Source organism: Ananas comosus, linkage group 17, assembly GCF_001540865.1.
Source record: "Ananas comosus cultivar F153 linkage group 17, ASM154086v1, whole genome shotgun sequence".
Lineage (NCBI taxonomy): Eukaryota > Viridiplantae > Streptophyta > Magnoliopsida > Poales > Bromeliaceae > Ananas > Ananas comosus.
This window is the reverse complement of record NC_033637.1, coordinates 2089098-2113294: the sequence shown is the minus strand read 5'-3', so window position 1 is coordinate 2113294 and position 24197 is coordinate 2089098. Positions and strand designations below refer to the sequence as shown.

The 24197-nt window shown below is 39.4% G+C and overlaps 4 protein-coding genes and 1 non-coding gene across 11 annotated transcripts; all 5 read left to right on the top strand.

The window, feature by feature from the left end:
- On the top strand, positions 703 to 3978 carry LOC109722767 (pentatricopeptide repeat-containing protein At3g13880). The gene is made up of 2 exons (XM_020250899.1): positions 703 to 2569; positions 2762 to 3978. Exons 1-2 carry the CDS (start codon positions 825 to 827, stop codon positions 3480 to 3482), a joined length of 2466 nt encoding a protein of 821 aa, XP_020106488.1. The 5' UTR covers positions 703 to 824; the 3' UTR covers positions 3483 to 3978.
- LOC109722865 (probable thiamine biosynthetic bifunctional enzyme, chloroplastic) lies at positions 4249 to 7556 on the top strand. Of its 2 annotated transcripts, none has more exons than XM_020251035.1 (9): positions 4249 to 4711; positions 4814 to 4888; positions 5061 to 5136; positions 5230 to 5305; positions 5393 to 5527; positions 5653 to 5717; positions 5945 to 6072; positions 6178 to 6434; positions 6825 to 7556. In XM_020251035.1, the coding sequence occupies exons 1-9, from the start codon at positions 4394 to 4396 to the stop codon at positions 7363 to 7365; spliced, it is 1671 nt and encodes a 556-aa protein (XP_020106624.1). In that variant the 5' UTR covers positions 4249 to 4393; the 3' UTR covers positions 7366 to 7556. The 2 variants fall into 2 exon arrangements, with proteins under 2 accessions (XP_020106624.1, XP_020106625.1); XM_020251036.1 differs by lacking the exon at positions 4249 to 4711 and adding an exon at positions 4719 to 4740.
- LOC109722863 (uncharacterized aarF domain-containing protein kinase At4g31390, chloroplastic) lies at positions 8380 to 15235 on the top strand. Of its 3 annotated transcripts, none has more exons than XM_020251033.1 (15): positions 8380 to 8572; positions 9185 to 9527; positions 9935 to 10141; positions 10229 to 10318; positions 10472 to 10618; positions 11260 to 11424; positions 11567 to 11707; positions 11874 to 12053; positions 12188 to 12383; positions 13207 to 13334; positions 13508 to 13579; positions 13766 to 13878; positions 13951 to 14098; positions 14666 to 14735; positions 14865 to 15235. In XM_020251033.1, the coding sequence occupies exons 2-15, from the start codon at positions 9234 to 9236 to the stop codon at positions 14930 to 14932; spliced, it is 2019 nt and encodes a 672-aa protein (XP_020106622.1). In that variant the 5' UTR covers positions 8380 to 8572; positions 9185 to 9233; the 3' UTR covers positions 14933 to 15235. The 3 variants fall into 3 exon arrangements, with proteins under 3 accessions (XP_020106622.1, XP_020106621.1, XP_020106623.1); XM_020251032.1 differs by having other exon boundaries at positions 9181 to 9527; XM_020251034.1 differs by lacking the exon at positions 8380 to 8572 and having other exon boundaries at positions 9231 to 9527; positions 9940 to 10141.
- On the top strand, positions 15473 to 15545 carry TRNAA-UGC. Its single transcript has one exon. It is a non-coding gene; the product is annotated as a tRNA-Ala (tRNA).
- LOC109723153 (zinc finger CCCH domain-containing protein 28-like) lies at positions 15634 to 24141 on the top strand. Of its 4 annotated transcripts, none has more exons than XM_020251408.1 (12): positions 15634 to 16088; positions 16176 to 16268; positions 17033 to 17069; positions 17236 to 17450; positions 17538 to 17630; positions 17984 to 18029; positions 18898 to 18987; positions 19381 to 19461; positions 19636 to 19699; positions 20261 to 20352; positions 20482 to 20640; positions 23426 to 24141. In XM_020251408.1, exons 1-11 carry the CDS (start codon positions 15832 to 15834, stop codon positions 20617 to 20619), a joined length of 1206 nt encoding a protein of 401 aa, XP_020106997.1. In that variant the 5' UTR covers positions 15634 to 15831; the 3' UTR covers positions 20620 to 20640; positions 23426 to 24141. The 4 variants fall into 4 exon arrangements, with proteins under 4 accessions (XP_020106997.1, XP_020106996.1, XP_020106995.1 ...); XM_020251407.1 differs by lacking the exon at positions 23426 to 24141 and adding an exon at positions 22556 to 22894 and having other exon boundaries at positions 15635 to 16088; XM_020251406.1 differs by having other exon boundaries at positions 15636 to 16088; positions 20482 to 20648.

Sequence of the window (24197 nt, the reverse complement as noted above, 5' to 3'; positions counted from 1 at the left end):
GGGCCCCACAACAAGCAACGAGTTGCAACACCTCTCTCTCTCTCAAAAAAAAAAAAAACAAAAAAAAAAAAAAAAAAAAAAAAAAAAAATTATTTCATTGGAAAGGAATCTAAATAAACAAGCCTCTAGTTTCATCCACCCATTTAAATATTTGCCTTTTTTGGAATATATATTATTTTACTTTTCAATTTTTTGTATAAATATACAGAGATTCGAATTCTCGACCTCTTCGATAGGATCCCAATAACAAGCTACTGTACTGAGCCATAGGTGTTAAATATTGGCCTTATGTAGTTAGGACATAGTTGATGAACTTAATTTATATTATATTACTTGCTATTTTTCCAAAGATAGGTTCTTTTAATCCTATTTTTATATGCAATAATTTTTTGAAAGAGAAAGTTAATAAGCTATCCGTTTTGGTTTTTTTTTTAAAAAAAAATTTAGTCAAACATACAAAACAATTAAATATCAAACTTGAAAACTCGAGTATCAATTATTAACCTTTTAGTCAACTGTACTAGATACAATCTAAGATTTTATATAGAAAGCTCCAATACTAAGAATCTCTTTTGTTGCACCGAGAAACTATTAAAAAATTTATAAATTGGTTTCGAAAAAGCTTTAGTTGGGCCAAACAGGCCCAAATATAAGAGCTTGTGCTGGGCCAAGCTATCCAGTTGTAAGTCTCGTTGCCGACTCACTCTAGAAGCATTTTCGCTCTGAAAACGGCGCCGTTTTGCTCTGCACCGCCGACTACAGTTCACATTTAAATCCCCTGTAGGGGCCATCACTTCCCCCGCGCGCGCGCAAGCACTCTCGCAATGCTTTGCTGCTCCCACAAATACCTCATCGGGCTCTCGGAGCGCGTCTCCTTCTCCAAACCCTTCAAACACTTCACCGCATTTCCCCAAGCCTTGTCCGAGACCCACCACATCTCTCTCCAACCCCCTCTTGCCCCTTCCATGGACGCATTTTTCGCGGAGCTCCTCCAATCCTCGACAAATTTTCAATCTTTGACCCACGGAAAGGGAGTACACGCCCAAATCATCAAGGCCCGGTTCACTCCTTGCTTATTCCTTGTGAATAATCTCCTTAATATGTACTGTAAATGCGGGGACTTGGCTTCCGCCCACCAATTGTTCGATTGTATGCGTACAAGAAATGCAGTGTCGTGGAACTCGCTCATTTCCGGGTATTCGCAAATGGGTCTGTTTGATGATGCGCTAAATGTGTTTATTGAGGCGAGGAATGCCCAAACTAAGATAGATAAGTTTACGTATGCGAGTGCATTAAGCGTGTGTTCACGACGAGTTGATTTGAACGTGGGGAAGGTGATTCATGGGCTGGTAGTGGTCGGTGGTTTTTCTCAGCAGGTTTTCTTGATCAACTCCCTCATTGATATGTACTCAAAGTGTGGTGATATTGGTCAAGCAAAGCGCTTGTTTGATGCTTCGGACGAATTGGACGATGTCTCGTGGAATTCGTTGATCTCAGGTTATGTTCGGGTAGGTAATGTAGAGGAGACATTAAGAGTTTTCTCTCGGATGCATAGTTATGGCATTAAGTTGAACTCCTTTGCTCTTGGTAGCATCCTGAAATCCTGTTCTGAACACGATGATGTGAAATATTTTGGTGAGATGATCCATGGATGTGTGGTGAAAGTTGGTTTGGATTCTGATGATTTCATAGGAAGTGGAATGATAGACTTATATGCAAAGAATGGTGTCTTGCATGAAGCAATTAAGTTCTTCAAAGCTATGCCAAGCCCTAACGTGGTTGTTTTCAACGCTATGATTGCTGGATTCTCCCGATTGGAGACCAAAATAGGCAGCGGACTCTCAAAAGAAGCATTGCTCCTCTTCTCCGTGATGCAAAGGAGGGGAATGAGACCTTCAAAGTTCACATTCTCGAGTGTTATAAGAGCTTGTAGCTTGGTAAATGGCTTTGAATTTGGGAAGCAAATCCAAGGACAACTGTTCAAATACAATTTTCAGAGTGATGAATACATTGGGAGTGCTTTAATTGACTTGTACTCAAATTCAGGTTCTATTGAAGAAGGATTAAGGTGCTTTCATTCTGTCCCTGAGCAAGATATAGTCACTTGGACATCGATGATATCTGGATGTGTGCAAAATGAACAGTTTGAGAAAGCACTGAGCTTGTTTCATGAATTATTATGTAAAGGGAGAAAACCAGATCTTTTCACTTTATCGAGTGTGATGAGTGCTTGTGCGAATTTGACAGTTGCACGGACCGGCGAGCAAATTCAGTGTTTTGCGACAAAAGCCGGTTTTGATCAATTTACTATAATTGGAAACTCCAGAATATACATGTATGCTAGAGCAGGGGATGTTGATGCTGCTACTAAGACATTTTCAGAGATGGAGAGTCGCGATGCTATCTCATGGTCTGCAGTGATATCAAGCCATGCGCAACATGGTTGTGCTAGGGATGCTTTGATGCTTTTCGAGGAGATGGAGGATCGTAGAGTTGCACCAAATGAGATTACTTTCCTAGCCGTTCTTACTGCTTGTAGTCATGGAGGACTGGTGGATGAAGGATTCAGGTGAATTTCTTTGTATTATTAATTAGTTAACTCGTAGAGAATACCTATATTTTTTTTGTTTCAATATTAAACTTTTAGCTCTTACATCTTAACAAACTTAACATGATTTTATTATATCATCAGTAACAGAATAAGCAAACGGTTTCCAAATGTAGATTACAAACTGCTAACTCCTTTTTCTGATTGCTGCAGGTACTTCGAAAGCATGAAGATTGACTACAACTTGGGTCCAAGTGTCAAGCACTGTTCTTGTATAGTTGATCTCCTAGGCCGGGCCGGTAGGTTGGCAGATGCTGAGGACTTCATATTGGACACAGGCTTTGATACCGACCCAGTCATTTGGCGGTCTTTGCTTGCCTCTTGTCGTGTTCATGGAGACATTGAAAGGGGTAGGCGCGTGGCGGAGCGTGTAATGGAACTTGAACCCACTGCCTCTTCTTCCTATGTGCTCTTATACAACATGTACTTGGACACTGGGAAACTTTCCTTGGCAATGAAAACTAGAGATCTAATGAAAGAGCGAGGGGTGAAGAAGGAGCCCGGTCTTAGTTGGATCGAGATTGGGGCACAAGTTCATTCGTTCGTGGTTGGTGATAAGTCTCATCCGCAAAGCAGTGCAATATATGCGAAGCTTGAGGAAATGCTCTCGAAGATAGAAAAGATGGGGTATACAAACACGACGAGAGTAAGTTTAATGAACTGCCACAGTGAGAAATTGGCGGTGGTACTTGGAATGATTCTTCTCCCGCAATTGGCTCCCATACGAGTGATGAAGAACTTGAGAGTATGCAGGGATTGTCACACGGCAATGAAATTGTTTTCAGAAACTGAAACAAGGGAAATTGTATTAAGGGATCCAATTCGGTTCCATCGGTTTAGAGGTGGTTCTTGTTCTTGTGGGGATTATTGGTAAATGAAGACTCTGCAAGCCGTGAACGGCATACGACCATTCAATTTTGGTCGAGCAACTCAGTAGTGCTGCCGGAGAGAATTCATGGAATCTGGAACTCCTATAATTAATTTAGAGATAATTTACATTTCCGAGGGATTATCTGCAACATGTGACAGTCAAAAGAACAGTGAGGCTCCATTGTAGCAGCTCTTTCTCCAGAAGTTAAAAACTGTACAACACAAGGACACTACGAAGCGCCGAGTCATCCATATAAAGCTCTCATGAGGAAGACAATTTTCCCTTTTTTTTTTGGTCTTTTTTATTTTTGGAACTTTGAGAAGCATAAGGATTCAATTCTGTTAGTGATTATTTATTATGCGAATTCTTTTGAACTGGGGACAGGTCCCGAGTGATTAGAAAAAGAGATTTGTCAAGCTGTAATTAACAAAATGTTCTCTCGTGTATTGAACAATATTCAATATGTATAGATATTGATGTCTAGCGGTGTTATCTGTTACTCTGCCTCTCTTTTATAAATCTGCAGATCTTTTTTACTGATTAAACTTTCCAGATGTTGAACAAAATTTAAGCAAAATTGCACGAAATCTGAAAACGAGACAGCAGAATGAGCCAATTTAATACATTAACAATCTTTTTTTTAGAAAAAAAAAAAATCTAATTCTTTTTTAAGAAAATAGAAGATGCGATAACATTTGATCAATGGTTACAGAACACATACGGTATAAATTTGCATCTCCTTAGCACAACAAATATTTCTAACTCGACGCAACAAATAAAAGGGCGCCACGTAAGCGGTTAGTTCCCACCGAGAATCCCGTGCCTCTCTCCGTGTCGGGGCGAGGTCGAATTTCCCGTTTGCAAAACCGAAACCCGCTTTCGAGTTTCGCCTCCCCTCTTTTCGATCTTCTCCCATGGCCTTACCCTTCCAAACGCTCTCCACTCGGATCCCGAGAAATACGACGCCTCTCCATTCTCCTCCTCGGGTGAATCGAGCTCTCGCATCGCGCAAGAGAGCGGCGCTCGTCGCTGCGTCGGCGATGTACGGATCCGCCGCGGATGGTGCGCACAAGAGGAAGCTGCAGCCGCTCCCGCACGTGCTCACCGTCGCCGGCTCCGACTCCGGCGCCGGCGCCGGCGTCCAGGCCGACATCAAGGCCTGCGGCGCGCTCGGCGTCTTCTGCTCCTCCGTCGTCACCGCCGTCACCGCGCAGAACACCGTCGGCGTCCAGGTCCCCCAACTCCCCGCCTCTCCCGCATGGTTTATCTCAATCTCTACGAATCAAAAAGACCTAATTTTTGGTTCTCTTTTTGATGGATTTGGATTTGCTTAGGGAGTTCACGTTGTGCCGGAGAGCTTCGTCGAGGAGCAGCTCCGATCGGTGCTCTCGGATATGGACGTTGATGTGGTGAGTGTTCAGCATTGTAACCGATAAAATGTCGTTGTTCTCTGATAGCTTAAACTTTCACTAGGCTTACTGTTCTCAGAAAAGCTGTAAAAGTTGCGAATATTGTGTTTTATTTTCGAGACCTCACAGTTTGATGTGGCATTCAATAGCAATTTCGCTTTAATTTGCTCAGGTGAAGACGGGGATGCTTCCATCTATTGGAGTAGTCAAAGTTTTGTGTGATAGTCTCAGAAAATTCCCTGTTAAAGGTATGAGGTCGCGGCGCTCGTCGTCGTGTATCTGAATAAGTTTCGGCATGTCACTAGGGCGATTGATATATGTTTATGTTCTTCTGAAGGCAGCTTTAGTGGTGGATCCAGTCATGGTTTCGACGAGCGGGGATACACTTTCGGCACCGTCTACCCTTTCTGGATATAGGTGCTTTTGTTGTTTCGCGTGTCTGTTGATTTATGTACAATGTATTTAGTGTCTTATCATGCTCAGCTTAATGGACTTTGGTAACAGGGATCAGCTTTTTGCTATGGCTGACATAGTTACCCCCAATTTGAAAGAAGCATCAGCTTTACTTGGGGGCGCGCCGCTGAAAACGGTGTACGACATGCGTGATGCGGCAAAATCGATTTACAATTTAGGTCCCAGGTAAGCGCTAGTTGTCGGCTATAATTTTGATATCTTGTGATTTGGATGCTGTATGTAATGGTGAATGAACATTATTTTGCTACTTTTGTCTGAAAACCGGTGCAATGAAACTGTGTCATCTGCAGACATGTGCTTGTGAAGGGTGGGGATCTATCAGACTCATCTGATGCCATTGATATATTCTTTGATGGTATGACTCTCATCTTACGACTGCTTTTGGAGGATCGTCTCAAAATTTCCATCTGATTCTCGTAGGACTATAAGAGCACTTTATGTTTGCTCGAACATTTGTTTTAGGAGAATACAAGCGATAACTTGCGCTATTCCCCCTTTGCCCTGAAACTCATGCTTACTTAACTGCTCATCAGTTGTAAATATCGAGAATTTTGAGATGTATTCGGTGATTCATTCATTTAGGGCAGACGTGCCATGAGCTACGTGGTTCACGTGTGAAGACTCGCAACACTCATGGAACTGGCTGCACTATGGCTTCATGTATAGCAGCAGAATTAGCTAAGGGTTCTGCTATGCTGCAAGCTGTTCAGGTGTTTTTTTTTTTTTTTTTTTTCTCATCAGTACTTCCTGCATTCTTGCTTATTGATACTTGGAGAAACACAATAAACTGTATGGACATTTTGCAAATTTTGCAGGAAGCGAAGGCCTTTGTCGAGTCAGCACTTCATTACAGCAAGGATATGGCCATTGGAAATGGACCTCAAGGCCCTTTTGATCACCTATTTAGGCTCAAGAGTCCTCATTATAATGTGGGGGCGACACCAAGGTTTAATCCAGATGATCTATTCCTATATGCTGTTACGGATTCAAGGATGAATAAGAAGTGGGGTCGTTCCATAACCGACGCTGTCCAAGCTGCAATTGAAGGAGGCGCAACTATTATCCAGTTGAGGTCCGTTACTTGGTCTCTTACTCTTTCCATTTCAAAGTTGAATATCTCTATACCTAGCACATTTTTCCTCTTTTGAAAGAAGTGTGTGATTGCTTGTTTTGTTAGCACTAGTTCGGCCTGGTTTGTGGGACATCTTTTCTACAAAAACTTCCAGAAACTAGGTATTTCGCTAATAAAAAATCCGGAGTTCCTGTTGTGGCAGGAAGTGAAAAATGATCTTTGGGTAATTTTGCTTCTGCTCTGGTGAGTAGCTCTTAAGGGGTTTTAACTACAAAAAGCGGATAACGCTTCTACATGAGGTTTAACCTGCAAATTAGGTCCTTGGTTTCTTTCTTTAGATTGAATTCTTGAGTTGCTAGCATGTAGTAATGCTCTTTGTATTGACTTCAGAGAAAAGGAAGCCGAGACTCGTGAATTCATAGAATCAGCCAAGGCATGTCTGGAGATTTGCCGGTCGAGCAGAGTGCCACTTCTGATCAACGACAGGGTCGATGTTGCACTAGCTTGCGGTGCCGACGGTGTGCACGTGGGCCAGTCCGACATGCCTGCACGAACTGCTCGCGAGCTCTTGGGGCCAGGAAAGATTATCGGCGTATCTTGTAAGACTCCAGCCCAAGCTGAGAAGGCCTGGGCCGACGGGGCCGACTACATCGGTTGTGGAGGTGTTTTTCCGACGACCACGAAGGAGGACAACATTACTGTAGGTATGGAAGGGTTGAAGGCTGTCTGCTTGGCTTCCAAATTGCCTGTTGTGGCCATTGGCGGGATCGGCATCGCGAATGCTCGTTCGGTTATGGAAATCGGTGTCCCAAATTTGAAAGGCATTGCGATTGTCTCTGCTTTGTTTGACCGCGAGTGTGTTGCGACGGAAACTCGGAAACTGAGATCTGTTTTGATGGATGCTTGCTCCAGAACTAATTTATCAGTTTGAATTTTAGGTGTGCAGAGGGCTTTTTTCTTTCCCTTTTTTTTTCTTTCTTTTTTTTTGTCATTTTTTATGTCCAGAGGGCAAATCTTTATGAGCAGTATTTCTCTATTTTGAGTGCATCTCACTTGTTCATGTCCAAGTACTTGTACGTATTTATAGGGAATATTCTTGTTATGCTGTTAGATTGGTTGGGATATAATTTCCCCATCATTAGTTTCTTATTTTTTAGGCAGCGTTTGGTTAGGGGATAGGGATAGGAATAGGAATAGGCCTTATCTCCCCTTTATACCCAAACACTAATTTTTTATCCGAGAATAGTAGTTCTCAGTTATCCCCACCAACACCTTCATTTTCTATATAAAACTACCTAAAATTATTCTTATCCCCGGGAACAACCCAATTTTCATCCAAACACTATTTTTCTTATCCCCATACTTGTACCTATCCCTGTAATAGCTTGCTTATACCCGAACCAAACGGTACCAAATTAGGTACCGTTTCCACTTTCAAATGCTCGAAAATAAAAAATAAAAAATAAAAATTTTAGTTTATTATATTCGGAATTTAGATCCAATTTACGTGGTTGGTCTGAATAATAGGATTTTAGGTCAAGATCTAGAGATTTTAATCTGCTCAAAAATAGAAGAGTAATTCTAAGAACAATTTTAGTTCTTCCAGTTATCTCCGGTGTGCTTAGCTACAAATAATACTTGAGATTCGATTATTTATGGGGATTACATAAATCCAACAGTTCCTGTAAAATTGTTTACTATGGAGGCAAAAATGCGAGGAAAATATGTTGCAAGAATTGTTTACAGTACCGTGCCATTATTTATTTTATTATCTTTTATTTTATTTATTTATTTATCTTGAGAGAATTTATTTAATTTTTTTTTAATTCGGAATAGTGAATTTGTTACAGACGCATCAAACTTCCCCGCCACAAACGAATCGGATGGATGAGCACCCACGATTTTGTCGCGTACCACATCTTATGATGCTTTTTCTCAGCAAAATCAGGGACTGGGGTTCTTCTATGCATCCTTCTTTTTGGACTTCTACTCCCCAGCTCACTGGATTGCGATTCTTTGGCGAGTTTTAACGCGCTCTCCTCTCCCCTCTTCTTCGTCTTCTTCCTCTCACCCCCTTTGATCTCAAAAAATCGCGGTGGTGGTGGTGGTGGTGGTTGTGGCGCCGCTCCCTTTTTTAGGTTGGGGACTCTCTCTCTCTCTCTCTCTCTCTCTCTCTCTCTCTCTCTCTCTCTCTCTTTGTAGTTCGATTTACTTAGGTTAGTTCGAGTGTAGATCGTTTTGATGTAGATCCTTTAAATTTGAGGTTTTTGTTTTTTTCTTTTTTCTGCTCATTGAGATATGTGGATTGAAGCTGTTCTGTAAGCGGAGTGGCCGAATTAGGTCGTTGAGTTTTCCAATCTCTCCTATTTTGTGGACTCATTTTTGAATTTTTAGGATTGATTGTTTTGCTACTTGAGGGCTTTCCAGTTTGTGGGAGGATATGGGGCTCGAAAGAGGCTTTTTTTTTTTTTTTTTTTTTTTTTTTTTTTTTTTTTTTTTTTTTTTTTTTTTAACTCTCTCTCAAAAAAAAGGCCCGATTTTTACGTGTGGTACTCATAATCTCAACAGTAATTTAGTCTTGTAGAATGATCTTGACTTATTAAGAAGTCTATTACCTATATTAAATTTATTCAGATCTTCAACGAAAATAATTATTTTGTTTGAATTCAATACAACGTTTTCTTGTTTGAATTTCCTCACCTTGTGTTCGTTATCTTGCTCGCTGTAGTAATTGATGCTTGTTCAGGTAGAAATCGATTAATCGATCAGATATAAGACGGTAAAATTTGGGCAAACAATATGGAACTTCACGCAACGTGCCTACCAAGTTCATCTGATGCTGCACGCCTGCTATTGCCTGCACGGGGCTGTCGCACGTGTAGGTGCGGGAACTCCGGATCACGAAGCAAAAGGATACCTTCATTTCGTGTAATGAATGCTGCATCTGCTACGCCTCTACCGTCCTCCCAAAAGATGGCCCCATCATCACGCAGAAACGGCTCAATCACGACGGATAAGTCGAGCAGTGCCATGGAACAGCTTGATATTGAACGTGGTGTGTGCATCCCTTATCGGAAGTATACTCCAGAGACGGTGAGTATATATAGCATAAGTCCTATTTTATACCGTTGTTTAATTTACATAAATATTTCCAGACACTAGCTGAACTAAAGTGTGTTTTGAAATGGGTACTTGAACTTTTAAAGTCTTCATTTTGATACCTAAGCTTTCGTTATTTTCGATTTAAGTGTCTTTCTAACAAGTTGTGTCTGTTAAAAGAGTTATGGAATATGTTTCTCAAAAGAAATTACAGAATATTCCGTTAGAGTTACAAGTACCGTTAAGTTCTAACTTAGTGAAAAGTTCGTACAAATGTCAAACTTCTGAAGTACAGGTATCCTTGAAAACCTGTGAAGTTCAGGCAGCATATATATGGTTTTCACAATTTAATTTACTCTCATATCTCTGTTGTGTTGGATGGTCTGCTGCTGCTGTGTTAGGTCAGGAATACAGTCCTGCAGTCAAGAGGGTCCATATTGTCCCTTATAGGCCGAGGGGTTGAGATAGTTTGGAAACTCGGCCTTTACTGGTCTGCTCTTTCTTATGACTGCTTGGTAGGACGAGATGAGGAAGTAGTTCCATACCGAGCTCGCCAGCTTCGAAATCTTCTATGTGACTTGGGTCCATCTTTTATCAAAGCTGGCCAGGTTAATACTCTTCTATCTGTATGTACCCCTTTGATACATATACATTCTCGAATGGTTTTAACTTGTCCCTGGCATTTTACTCGTCAGGTTCTAGCAAACAGACCTGATATAATCCGAGAGGATTATATGAATGAGCTCTGCATTCTTCAAGATGATGTTCCTCCCTTTCCTAATCGGGTAGAAATTTTTGTTTAATTTCAAGTCAAAGAAGAGTTTACCATTTCTTTTGAGGTGATGATGTGGAGCAAATGCATATTGTCATCAAAGTGAACCTTTTTTTTTTTTTGGTTTCTCTTTTTTTTCTTCTTTTTTTTTTTTGAGATTTTTTAGGTAGCTTTTGATATAATTGAAGAGGAATTAGGGCAACCTCTTGAGAAGGTATTTAGCCGAATCTCATCGCAGACGATAGCAGCTGCAAGTTTGGGCCAAGTTTACCGTGCCACCCTACGGGAGACGGGGGAGGATGTTGCCATAAAGGTTGTGAATGTCAGATGTAGTTTATTTTTGTACATGAATATGTATCATGTTGTATAGTTGAACAGGTACTTTACCAAAAAATTACTTTAATGCACAAATTGTCTTGTCAGAGTGCTTGCCAAATGTCTAATTTGGGTTTTTTTTTTTTTTTTTTTTACTTGATAGGTGTGCTATATTGTTGCACTACTTGCAGTCTTTATTTTGATTTGGTAACTTTCAATTTTCATCCTTCAAATAGGGATGTGGTATGCTATTCGATGAATTTACTGCTTGAGTGGTGCTATTAGTATTAGGAGATGTGGTATATTAGAATTCCTTGATAGCTTTTCTTTTCAATGGAAACAGAAGCTCCAAGTTGGAGCTTTTGTTTTTGGGGCTTAGAATCTCATCTACGCTTCCCACCGCAGCATAAGCTTCAAATTTTTCTGTTTGTCAAATGCTCTACTCGAGGTTGTTGCAGTTCAAAGCTGAAAAAGAAGCTAGCCCAAACAAGGAATACCACCAATTTAACTTTCATGATTACAACCTGTGCATATGTTTCATATCTCTTCATTTATCTAAATCTAGTTCGGATTTCATAAAGCAAATAAATCCATCTTGCTTGTTGCTGTGTTTTTTCTGCTGACTACTAATATTTGCAGGTTCTAAGACCAGAGATAGAACCAATAATTTATCGAGACCTTTTTTTGTTCCGAACTCTGGCTTCCTTCTTGAATGGAATTAGTCTGCAAAAATTAGGCTGCAATGCAGAGCTTATTGTTGATGAATTTGGTGAAAAGCTTTTGGAAGAACTCGACTATACTCTTGTAAGTCTGCTCAATCCCCCTTTCCCCCCTTCCACTAGAAACACAATTTTTCTCTTATGCTTGTAAGTCTGCTCAACTACTTTGTTTAGGGCTTAAAGTGTGGTGCATTGCCTCCTTTATTTTTCCCCTTCAATGTGTTCAGGAAGCTCGAAATATTGAGGACTTCTTGGAGAACTTTAAAGATGATCCGACAGTCAAGATTCCGCGAGTTTATAAGAAACTCTCTGGTTCGCGTGTTCTGGTAATGGAGTGGATCAACGGAATTCGGTGTACTGACCCACAGGTTGAAATATGTGAATAAGTGTTACCTCTACCATTTATAATTCTAGAAGTTCCTTGAGATTGTCAATATATATTGTTCTTTTTTAAAAAGATGGATTGCTTCTTTTGCACATTACAGTTTTAAACTTACATGATTGAACTAATTCCTTTGTTCTCATGTGAAGCAGGCCATTAGAGAAGCAGGGATTGACGTAAATGGTTTCCTCACAGTCGGTGTGAGTGCTGCTTTGCGGCAATTGTTAGAATTTGGGTTGTTTCATGGGGACCCCCATCCTGGAAATATTTTTGCAATGCGTGATGGTCGAATAGCTTATGTTGATTTTGGAAATGTCGCTGTGCTTAGTCAGGTGAGCTAGATTGGAGCATGCTTATTAGCCAATTGCTTTTCTAACCTTTTCTAATATTCAGGTGGCAACGGATATTATAGTCTCATATGTCTGTAACTGAAGATTTTGCTACTTTTCCGATCCTTTGGTTTCAGCAAAACAAACAAATACTGATTGATGCTGTTGTTCATGCTGTGAATGAGGACTATGCTGAGATGGCAAATGACTTCACAAGGCTTGGATTCCTTGCTAGTGGAACAGATGTTTCCCCAATTATTCCTGCGTTAGAAGCAATCTGGCAAAATTCTGTTGGAAAAGGATTGGCTGACTTTAACTTCCGGAGTGTCACTGGTATAGTCTGTTAATTTGACTTCTATCTTTTTTGTCTTATCTTTATTTGCATTAATCTAAGACATGTTTCTTCTTGCCGAATTTCTCAATGCAATCTTTTTTTCTTCTTGGTTCTTTCACTTCACGTTGTATTCATATTTTGTTTTTCAACTCTGAACTTTATTTTTTTTCCCTTTTTGGTTATCAACCATCTTCTCAGGGATATTAAGTGGGAAAAGGATGATGATTGGCTTTTTCATTAATTATCATTTTCATTTTGAATAAGGTATATATGATATACTTTTTAAAATAGGAGGAACCAATTGAAGTGAATTTTTATGGTATCTCAGAATGTGATCCTAAGTACCAAAGACCGCTCCTTGCACAAAACTGTGTGCTCCTCTCTACATCTATAACCTTTCCATGTGAGGGAAAGCAAAAAATTGAAACTTTGGTCTGTAAATAGTTATTAATCTAGGACTGAAGTATTGTCTTTTCATCTTCTATCTGCTCTTTGTTGTGATCAGTTCTTTGTACTGATTAGAGGAGAGCTAAGCACAAAGATAGACGAAAGGCCCATCTTTTTATTATAATAACAAATGTCGTTAACTGTTCCATGAATGTCATTGATATTTATCTTATGCTTGATTGTTGAATTGTTGATGCTTTACCCAAACTATGCATCTGTATGTAGTCACATGTGAAGCAACTTCACAATTTGATTGTTTTACGTTTATGTGAATGCTTGATGGTCAGAAATTATTTTTGTAATAATGATGAAATGCAAGGGACATACTTAGAATATCTTAAACAGTAAAATACTTAATCTAGGAACTTTTTTCAGGGAAGTTCAATCAGCTTGTTTACAATTATCCTATCCGTATCCCAGAGAGGTTTTCTCTTGTTATTCGTTCATTGTTGACCCAGGAAGGAATTTGCTTCACTTTAGAGCCAGATTTTAAATTTCTTGAGGTACCACTTGCATTTCCTTTTTCCATCACTGCACATATTTTAATGATGCTTTATCTAACTTTGTCGCTGGTTTTAAGTTTGTTATATTTCAACCACTTAATCGCTTCTTTTGATGCTTCGGATCTGTTTTGTCTGCTAAGGTGCTTGTCTATGGTATATGACTTTTTTTGAAGGTTGCATATCCTTATGTAGCGAAGCGCCTTTTGACTGACCCAAATCCTGCACTTCGTGAGCGCCTTATACAGGTTTGTCGTCTACAACCTCCTTTATAGTATAATTTCTAATATTAAGCATAAGTTTGATATAATTATTGGTAATTAGGAAGCTTAGTAATCCAGTATAATCATGTAGAAATGTCACATAAGGTATATAATCTCAATTTTGTTCTTGATGTTGCCGTTAATAATTGCTTTATCTTATTTTGCATTCAGGTGCTATTCAAGGATGGTGTATTCCAATGGAAACGGCTTGAAAACCTCATAGTTCTTGCTAAAGAAAATGTGGCTAAGATGAACAGCAATCCGGCATTGAAAGTGAAGAGCACGTATGTAATTTTAATTTCTTGCTAGGTCTTATGGGTGTGTTACAAACTATAAACTCCTGCTGTCCTTTACAGGCGAAGTTCAAGAAATGGCCAATTTGGGAAGAAATTAGACCTCACAGAAACTATAAAGGATGGAGCACGTATGTTCCTGATCGATGCTGGGATCAGGAGACAACTTATAATGGCTCTAACTGAAGACTCAAAGTTGCACATTCAAGAGGTTTGCAATATCTTTAACCAGGACCTTTAAGTTGTATCATTTCATTAAAAAGTAAAACAAAGAAAAAAGACGAACAGTATAGCACATTTAAGGCAATTATCTTCTATGGCCCTTATCTTTGCTATCTTTCCTTGAGTATAAAATTAGAATTAGTTTAGCTGCTTGGACGCAGCAATTTGTGGTGCAGAAAACAATAGAAAACAAAGAAAGCACTGGCAGATTTTCCCAAGTCTCAATGTGGTTAATTAGGTGGCATAACTATAATTTCCAAATCTTGGAAGCCTATGATCACCAACCCCTTGGTGCTTCCAACTTTCTAGCTCTTGGATCAACCTTTCGGCCCTTAGATCATGCATAATAGAGGGGCTCCACCACTAGCCAGCATTGTTAACTTTTCATCCAAGGGCCAAAGGGCTTGATCCAAGAGCCCAAAAATTGAAAGCCCTAAGTTGATCCTTCCGGAAGCACTCCAGCTCAATTTTATATAGTAGGTCGGTCGATTTTGACCTTTTAGCACACTAGGTGTTTGGCGGGTGTATTGAATTTGTTGTTTTTCTTTCTTTTTAGCTTGTAGACGTATACAGATTGGTTGAAGAAGATGTAGATGTACCATCAGTTGCATTGGAGGTCCTGCGAGGTAAAAAAAGAATATACATCTACATATTTTACTTTTCGTTTTTTTCCATCTTTTTGATAGTTTACTTTATATTTTCCAAGCGCTTGCCTAACCTTTACATGCTGCTCTTCCACGGACTCTTTCATGCAGATTTGCCTACTGCTACACGAGATTTTATGCTTCACTGGAGCGAGTCGGTTCTGTCGGATCGGCGATAGGTTATCTGATGAATACGGTAGTGCACTGCTTTGTACAAATGAATACTAGTCATTTGTCTCGTTGCTATCCCCTTCATACAATGTGTAATACAACACGACCGCTGTTTAATAGGCCATATTGCCTCCTAGCATGCATCCATTTATGTTTTATTTTTTTTGTCCCAATTTGTCTACTCGGCAATGTAAATCTGAGCTGCTAATACAATGTAAAGTATGTTTATAGTACCAAGAAGATAGTAAATAACCTTGTTTTGATTCATGATACGATGTATCCAATGTTCCTTTGTTGGAAGGTTGAACCTATGTATGTTGTACAAATTGAGTTGCGCGTGTATTTTACTTTACAAAAAATATGAATGGAATTAGATATTACTACATGGTGATTTGGTTTATGGGATCCTGTGGAATCGATCAGAGTGTTTATGATGGATTTGTTTAAACAATTTGTTGTTGTCATCTCAAGCCAAGTACAGAAATGACACAGTATGGTGGGCTGCTGTATTATCTTAATAAATATTTTTCTCGGAAGTTGAAGCAAATGGGGATGTAGCTCAAACGGTAGAGCGCTCGCTTTGCATGCGAGAGGTACGGGGTTCGATACCCCGCATCTCCATTGTTTTTTTTTTTGTGTGGGTATTGCTACTTTTCTTTGAGGTCGGCAGAATTTACAAAGCCGTTCCGAAATCTGATTTTTGCCACTTTTAACTGAAGTCGGCACAATATACACAGACGTTGCCGTATTTCGACTTTTGCCGAGTTCTATTGTGCGCTGCGCACACCAAGGTCCGAAGCCGCGGGAGCTGCTATCATGCGCCCATCGTGCGTTACCCGGTAAAGGAGCCTCCTTTAACCTCGTTCCCTCTTCTCCTCCTCCTCCTCCTCGTCCCTCCTAAACCCTGATGGCTCCCCAAAGCCCTAACTCTCCTTCCTCCCCGCGCTCTCCTCGTAAGCGAAGCCGATCCTCCTCTCCCAGCTCCAGCCCCTGGAGCTACGACGACTACATCGACGGCTACGCCAGCGGCGGCGGCGGCGAAGGAAAACGGCGGCGCAACGACCTCTCCGTCGTGGTATGCAAGGACTTCCTCCGCCGCACTTGTCGTCGAGCTCCCGTCGATTGCAAGTTCGCCCACCCCCACTCCGCCGTCGCCATCGAGGGGTGCTAACCCTAACCCTAGCTCTTCGTTCTCTCCGTCTCTGATCCTTGGGCACTGTTCTTTTGATCCAACATTGATGTCTCTGGTAGGGATAAGGTGACGGCGTGCGCGGATTCTCTTCGGAACAAGTGCTTCCGCGGTTCGACCTGCCGCTACTACCATCCACCCCCTCACATTCAGAAGTATGTGTTTCTGATTTTGAGATGTGATTAAGCTATCTTTACAAAAAGGTTGATAATAGAACTTTTTACTCTTCATGTATGGTTCTCCTTAAAGTTCAAGCAACTTAAAACGAAGAGTATACTAGAGACTATCGATTCATGGATGGATTTTGTTTTGTTCATTGCTCCAGTTAATTTTCTCAAGTTTTGTTACCTCTCGTAGCAAACAAACCAAGATTTTATTTTCTTTGAGAAGGTTGCGTGAAGGCAACGGAGGATTGATATTGGATGTAAAACTTTTACTGACACTTTCACAAAAAAAAAAAGAAAAAAAAATCTTGATATTGCTGAATTTGATGTTACTACTACCATGTGGTTCAAAGTGTACCACTTTGCACTCCAACAGTTGTTGCTTTCATTTTTTTTTTTTTTCCCCATAAGGATCACTTAAATTGCCATTACAAGTGAGTCCTGACAATTGGATGCCTCTCTAAACTGTAAATACAGGGAAAATTCAGAAACTTTCCTTGTCACATAGTATACAATATGCACTTTACCTCCCTCTAGTTGACCAAGTGTAGCTCTTTGTCCCATGTAGTTATTGTCTTTTGTTTCAATAAAACCTTGCTGTTAAATCTCTGTTAGAATGGGTTGCAAAGTGCCGCCCTTTGAAACACAGGGTGGTAAAGTGGAATTAAAATTATATCTTGATTTTGGAAATTTCCTGAATTTCTAGTACAATCTAGGAGCTACTGACTAAGTTGGATTGTTTCTGTTTTATTTAGGTCATTGCTGAAATCAATTGGCTTAGAAGACCCAAAGGTGGAGATAGATAATGTTGCTGTGTTCTTGATTCTGCTTTTCAGTTTCTTTCTCATGGAAATTGTTTTCTGGCTCATTTTAACCAGCACTGCCCTTAGATTTTCCTATCATGTACTATTTTCTTATTTTGCTTAACATAACATAGAATATACTCCTCTTTGCTTAGCCACGTTCTCCTCGTAAGCGACGCCGATCCTCCTCCCCAAGATCCAGCCCGTGGAGCTACAACAGTGATGATGATGGCTACGGGAATGGCAGTGCTAAACGCCGGCGGAACAACCTCTCTGTCGAGGTTTGTAAGGATTTCATTCGCCACATTTGTCGTCGACCACCGATCGACTGCAAGTTCGCCCATCCTCTTCCTGCCGTCACCATCGAGGGGTATCAAGCCTAAACCCCTGCTCTTTCCTATTCCTATCTTTGATCTGTTGAAGCCATTTTATCGTCTAATCTTTAATGTTTTGTTAGGGATAAGGTCACTGCATGTGCAGATTCTCTTCGGAACAAGTGCTTCCGTGGTCTGACTTGCCGTTACTACCATCCTCCCCCACACATCCAGAAGTACGCCCTTTCTGATTTCTTAGTCTTTCAGCCTCTAATGCTGCTATAGCATGGTTCCATCGTTTGATATTAAAATTCAAAAAAAAATGTTAATGTCCATAGCTTGGCTTCCTGAATGTCCAAGTGACTAATAATGAAGATTCTACAATGGAGCAAGTTATTCGTATGGGATTTTATTTCATTTATAGCTATGGTTAAACTTTTTTCAAATTTAGGTACCCTTTGCTAGCATGCAAATATAAATTATTTTGATAAGATCCGCAATAATGCAACTAAGAAGTGACCTTTGAGATAAAATTGCTAAGCACAATCTTAGGAGCTAGTGGCTTAGTCGGCTTTCGTGTTTGCTTTAGGTCATTGCAGGAATCAATTGGCATAGAAGACGCAAAGATGGAGACAGTAAGTTTTGCTTCCGTTTGTCAGTTTGTTGAATCTGGATACGCAATTCTTTTTGTCTGTGGTAATTTTTAGAAGCAATGTTGGGTTTGTTCTCTTTGTGGTCCTTAAGATTATCTATCTTACTGTTCTTTATTGTTACATAGGATATACCCCTCTTTCCCCAGAAGTAAATCAGGAAAAGAAAATTTCTTATGTAAAATGCTGGAATTTTTTTTTTATGTGGCATCATGACTTTAAAATGGTGAAGGATTGAAGGAGCTCACTGATTACCATAAGCATTCATTGGCAAGTACCACTATGATTATCATAAGACTCATCCATACTCATTTGAAGTAGAAATTATTGTGTGGACCTGAGCAACAATGTCAGCCATGGACTGCCTACCCCAGCTTCCTCCATCCCATCTTTAATTCAATTTTTACTGCCCTGTGATTGCTGTCTATTCCTCATTTAGAAGTTGTTTTTCTTTAAAAGGTGAGTTGGTTGGTTTTATTGAAAATATAGTATCAGATGGAGATGATGTGATGGACGATCATGGCTATTTCACGGCCCAGGTCCAGGCAATAGATTTCCCATGCAAAGGTTTAATATCATAATCTGCATCTCTTTTGCTAATGAGATGAAGCCCTGACTATGAGAGACAATGTGACCAATGCTTTGGAAACCTCATCTCTGAGAGTCTCAGTGTTAGCATCAGTGTCTTCTTTCACCTGGTTAAACAGTTTTCAATGAGGAAACTGCCTGCTTCAGGCCTAGTGCCCATATGGACGGTCATTTCTTTGTGTAATGCTTTGTTCATTAGGTAGTTGTGTATTTTGTTCAGCCTCTTTATTTTTTTTTTCATTGCCCTTTATGAACATTTTATCAGGTCTGTCTAGACTACATGCGGGGAAAATGTTTTAGATCAGCTAGAGAATGCCGATTTTCTCACCAGTTATCAAGTGGCAATTCTGAAATAGTAAGCTCCTCTTACACAATAATAATCTATTATCAAGTACGCATTGCTTATTTGAGTACAAATATTGTACTTTCTCGATCAAATACCATGCGAGAATTTGAATATGTAATATTCATTTTTAATAGTTCCCGCATAATAAACTGACATACATGCTGATCATGTAAATTTATTTTGTTTGTCAGATTGACACCTATTGTTTTTAAACTATTGAGTGTTGTATTGGGATTTTCTGCTATGTCACAGATATTTTAATTTATGAAACATGACAATTTATCAGGATGTCATTAGATTGACTTCTTCATATCTGCAAATTATTTGCTCTTCTTGATTGAGCCATGAAAATCATGTCCCTGATTATGTTCTAAAGTTTCTTTCAATTTTCTTCTTTTAAAGGTTTGCCAAGATTTTTTACATGGAAGGTGTGAACGCAAATCTTGTCGTTACTCTCATGTTCCAGCTCATTCAATGCCGCAGGTTAAAAATTACCTTTATCCTTGATCATTGTGTTTGCTTATTGTGTACTTTCTTCCTTTTGCAAAATAGATATTGGCTGTACTGGAGCAGCCGTCTTTTATGTCTGTTTCTGCAGAGGTTTCTTTTTAAGAACTTTTACAACTTTTGCTGATGATTTATTCCATTTGATTCTAGGCTTACTTGCTACCACGTGGAGCACCCATGAATGTGCCCAATTCTCCTCCTCGAATTGCTAATGGTAAAATCGTAAGCACTTGATTATATTGTCTGTGCTTTTGTTTTAACTTGCTATAAAATGGTTTTTCTGTTGCACCTTCTGTAACTAACCCAATAAGTCACTTATGTACTAAGTCGCATGCGGATTATTACTTCATTGTGGTTGCTATTTGGAATATAGTTGCGACCCCATAAAATCTGAAACTTTCAACCTTTTTTTGGGTAAATTTATTCCTTTAGGAAAAAACTCAAATTTTATATGGTGGAGTTTTGCTAGCCAATAGACTCTTCGGCTCTTATTATTGTTGGTTAGCTTGCAAATTCATCTTCTTTGGAAAAAAAAAGAAAAAAATAATAAAAGAAAACAAAGACAAAAAGTTACTACAAAATTTTCTTTTTTTTGTTGCCAAGCAACCCCTTTAGTGTATAGATTGCAAACAATCTGACATCTGTCAGCACAGTCAATCTCATAGGCCTTGAGTTCTGGAAAAATTGAAAGATGGAAGTGTAACCAAACAATACTTTATATTTTTGTTATATGTTCAATTGTCATCGGGTAATGTTTTACTTTCATGATAAACAGATCAAGACGTTTTACCAGTATGTAAAGACTTCTTGAAGAATATGTGTAGACGGGAGTCATGTAAATATGCTCACCCTGATTCACAAACCGAGGTATGGCAACTTTTTTTTGGTATCATCTGTAGTCATCAAGAAGTTACTACTATAAATAATTGAGTTACATATATTTATTTGTTCTGCGCTAGTGTTTTATTAGTTTATTGATTTTTGTGCTCTCTATAGGTGATTGGGGACCAGGTTGAAGTTTGTCGTGATTTTCGACGTGGGCTTTGCCATCGACCTGTTTGCCGTTTCTATCACCCATCAACTGCTCTAAGTGCTGCAAAAGTGAACAGAGTTGAAACCCATCCATTATTCTAATTGAGGATACTTCTTCAACAGGTTCAAGTGTATGTCCATCTTAATTACAAACTTTTACTACAAATAGATTGTCAACTCTGGTGATGACTCTGAACTGCATTGATTCCGTGGAATAGTGTTTTCATTCGTCAGAACTTGAAAAGTTTCTTAAATTAATCTGGAAGCACGTAGAGGACAATGAAATAAATAATAAAATACCACCCAATTAGAAAATAGGAGGAGAATAATATAATAACCAGACGTGCGGACTGGTTTGAGAAGAAAAGGATGGAAAAAAAGGGGATGAGTATAGGTAGGGATGCAAACGGGGTGAATTTGGGGGCAGGAGCCCCGCCTGGCCTCCCGCCCCGACTAGCAAAATCCCGCCCCGCCTCCAGCCCTGAATCCGTGACGGGTTAAAAAATACATCCCATAATCCGCCCCGCCAATTAATATTTTTTATAAAATTATAATATTATTAATATTTTGTAAAATATAAATTAATAATTTTAATAATATTATATATATATTTTAACAATATCAATTATAAAAATCAAAAATATCAATCACAATTCAAAACAAAATTCAAAAGTTTCAAATACATTAGAAATAAGAGTACTAACTTATTTGTATTTTAAACTTTTTTTGTAAATACATTATTTTTTAGGAATATTTTTTTAAAATATAATTGATTTTCGGGGCGGATTCGGGGCGGATCATGGCGGGGCGGATTCGGGGCGGATCAAAATTTCTCCCGTTTCCTGCCCCGAATCCATCTCGGATCGTAAAATTTACCCTATTTCCTGCCCCGAATTCGATTATTTTCTCCCATTTACTACCCCCGTCGGGGCGGATCGGGGCGGGAGCTCCACCAACCCGGATTTGTTTGCATCCCTAAGTATAGGGCTTGAAAACATAGGGAAAAAAAGATAAAACATTAAAGGGATGAAACCCTAGCCATAATGAACTCGAAAAGTCACAAAATATCTGCTGAAAAGGGGCTGGCCAGAGTTGAATATATTGGGTGGTGGCAGTTGTCAGCAATAGCAGTAGATACAAGAGGATGATAGGGGCTGGCTGCAGCATACAATGGTTGATGCATGGTCGCAGGTCAATAAAAAGGATGTAGGTAAACAAGCATAAAATATATGGGATGAGGGTAGTAGGAATAATAACTTATTTTAAAGTAGTGTCCGGCCAAAAGTTCATTTAAACTAAGTAAATAATGAAGGGCAAAATACAATTAAGAAGCCACAGTTTGTTTTATCTCGAGTCCCATGAGTTAGATGGTTCCTTCAGCAACAGTGTTAAGACTTATGTTGATGCAGAGCACATGTGGAGTTGTGGACTGCTAAAATATATGAATATTTAAAAGCTTTTCTTTTACATTCTGAAAATATGCTTTATAGTGCCAATGAATCATAAAATTGGTACCTCTAATAGTTCCTAAAGGATGAAAATACCAGAAAGAAACTGCCGAAACAAGCTAGAAGGGTAACTCATGTTCATGGAATTGGGTCTATCTAATTTTTGTTCATTTTACTGACCATTAACTTACATCACATTGCTGAGAATGAGCAAGTATATATCACCATGCCTGAGGAAACAAGTGGTTCTGATACGCAATGTATGGTATCCCCTCCTTCCTTTCACACACAACCACATTGAAGTGAAAAAACAATAGAGTTTCACAATCCTCTATGCTTTTAAAGGGGGAAAAATAAACAATATTGGTGAGCTAGTGTTTTTTTTTTTTTAATGTCCTTTTCGTTTTAAGAACTGATATCGAAGGCAAAGAACTTCATTTTCTTTCACTTTTATTTTTTTGCCTTACTAACATGAAGTTTCATATGGTCTTATGTGGACAGTATCTTTAGAATAAGCACTTCAGCTTTATGTTAGCGCGCAGCTGTTGACTTTCCAAGTTATAACATTAAGGTTCTTGTTATTGCTTCAGCTCTAGCCTTGCTGCTTTTGCTGCCGCTGTCGTTGCTTTCATGCTGCTAATGCTACTGCTGCCGCTCTGTTGCTGCACTGGCCTATGAACTGCTGAGGCACTCTTGACAAATGAACAGAATGTTTCTATCTCCCTTTATATATATTTTGTAATAAACAAACTTCCTCCAGTAATTATGCTTTATTTATCTTGTGCTTTTTCGAGTCGCAGGATTGTGCACTGTTGAACATGTTGACTTACTAACTTATCAGCGTATTTATGTGCGTGAGTTAAGATAGTGGTGTAAATTTGATGTGCTTGGATCCTACTAATTCCTATAATTTTGTGTTGTCTTCCATATGGAGAATGATCTTCAATTTGTGCACTTTGTTTTGATTTTCTCCGGCAGTTGCAATACTCTCCCAACTTTTGATGAAATTTCACCTCTTTTCTTATTTCACTTGCACCTTCAAATTTATAAAATTGGGAGTTGGATTTTAGTGTACTTTGGCTTAATTGAAAGATTTTATGTGTGGGTTCGATGTTATATATTCTACTTAGAGATTCTCTAGGCTATACAATTGGGAATGTCATACTCGGATAATTAATATTCTTTTGCTAACTTAGAACAATTTACAACCAAGCTTCTTATGCTGTCTAATATTTTCCATACTCAAATGAAAAACTTGCAAAAAAAACCCAAAAATGTCACATTTCCCAACTTAGCAATATTAGAACATTATGTCCTAGTGTTTAGATTAAAAGGAAACAGTTAATGTCCTCTATTATTAAACAAACAACAAATTTATTATGCACGCCAAGTGCGCTATGAAATGTTAGCAAAGATTCTTTCGCTGTCCATTCCACCTGTTAAATGATTATACTCTACAGAGACAGGATAATCCAACAGTGCAACAAGAGCTGCTACAAGACCAGCATTGCCTGATATGGATGGCTCCGTGTACTCAGGCAGCTCCCTCTGGTCCAAGAACTGGTCCTCTTTGTCCGGGCCCGCCACCATTGCGCCCGTCACGACATTCGGGTTAGGGTCCTTTGCGCTAAGCCATGCTTTCCCTTCGCTGCAGCTGTACCGCCGGCCGTCTGATGGTATCGATGCCGCCCGATGATGAACGTACTGTGGAAAGTTGTCGCCGAAACCAACCATGTAGCTCATCTTCAAGGGATTGTTCCCCAGTATATAATCCACCTGAGATCATTATGTTGTGTTACTGCTATAGCTGAATCTACTTGGACTCTTTAAGAATTGGTGAGTTAAGGAAGACCTGTGATTTTGCAAAGCTCTGCAGTTGTTTGACGGAGAACGTGTTGGCGCCGCAGCTTGCGGCAGGGACCTGAATGATGTTTAGGTAGTCGCTGTAAATACTGCTGAGGAAAGCAGCAGTTGCAGCATACTGGAGTGGTCTGAAGTTATCTTTCCGGAGAAGCAGCCCACCTGCACCGACCCACAGGCACTGCTGCATCTCTTCATTATGCTATATATTACTGTTCCTAATGAAATTGCTTTTTCTTTTTTAACTTTAAAATGCATGTAAATGAAAAATCCAATATCTTGTTTAGGCAGGAAAATGAAATGGGCTTCTGAACAATCAAGTGGAAGCTACAATTGGAGCTTCTGCTTCTGCTTCTGCTTCTGCTTCTGCTT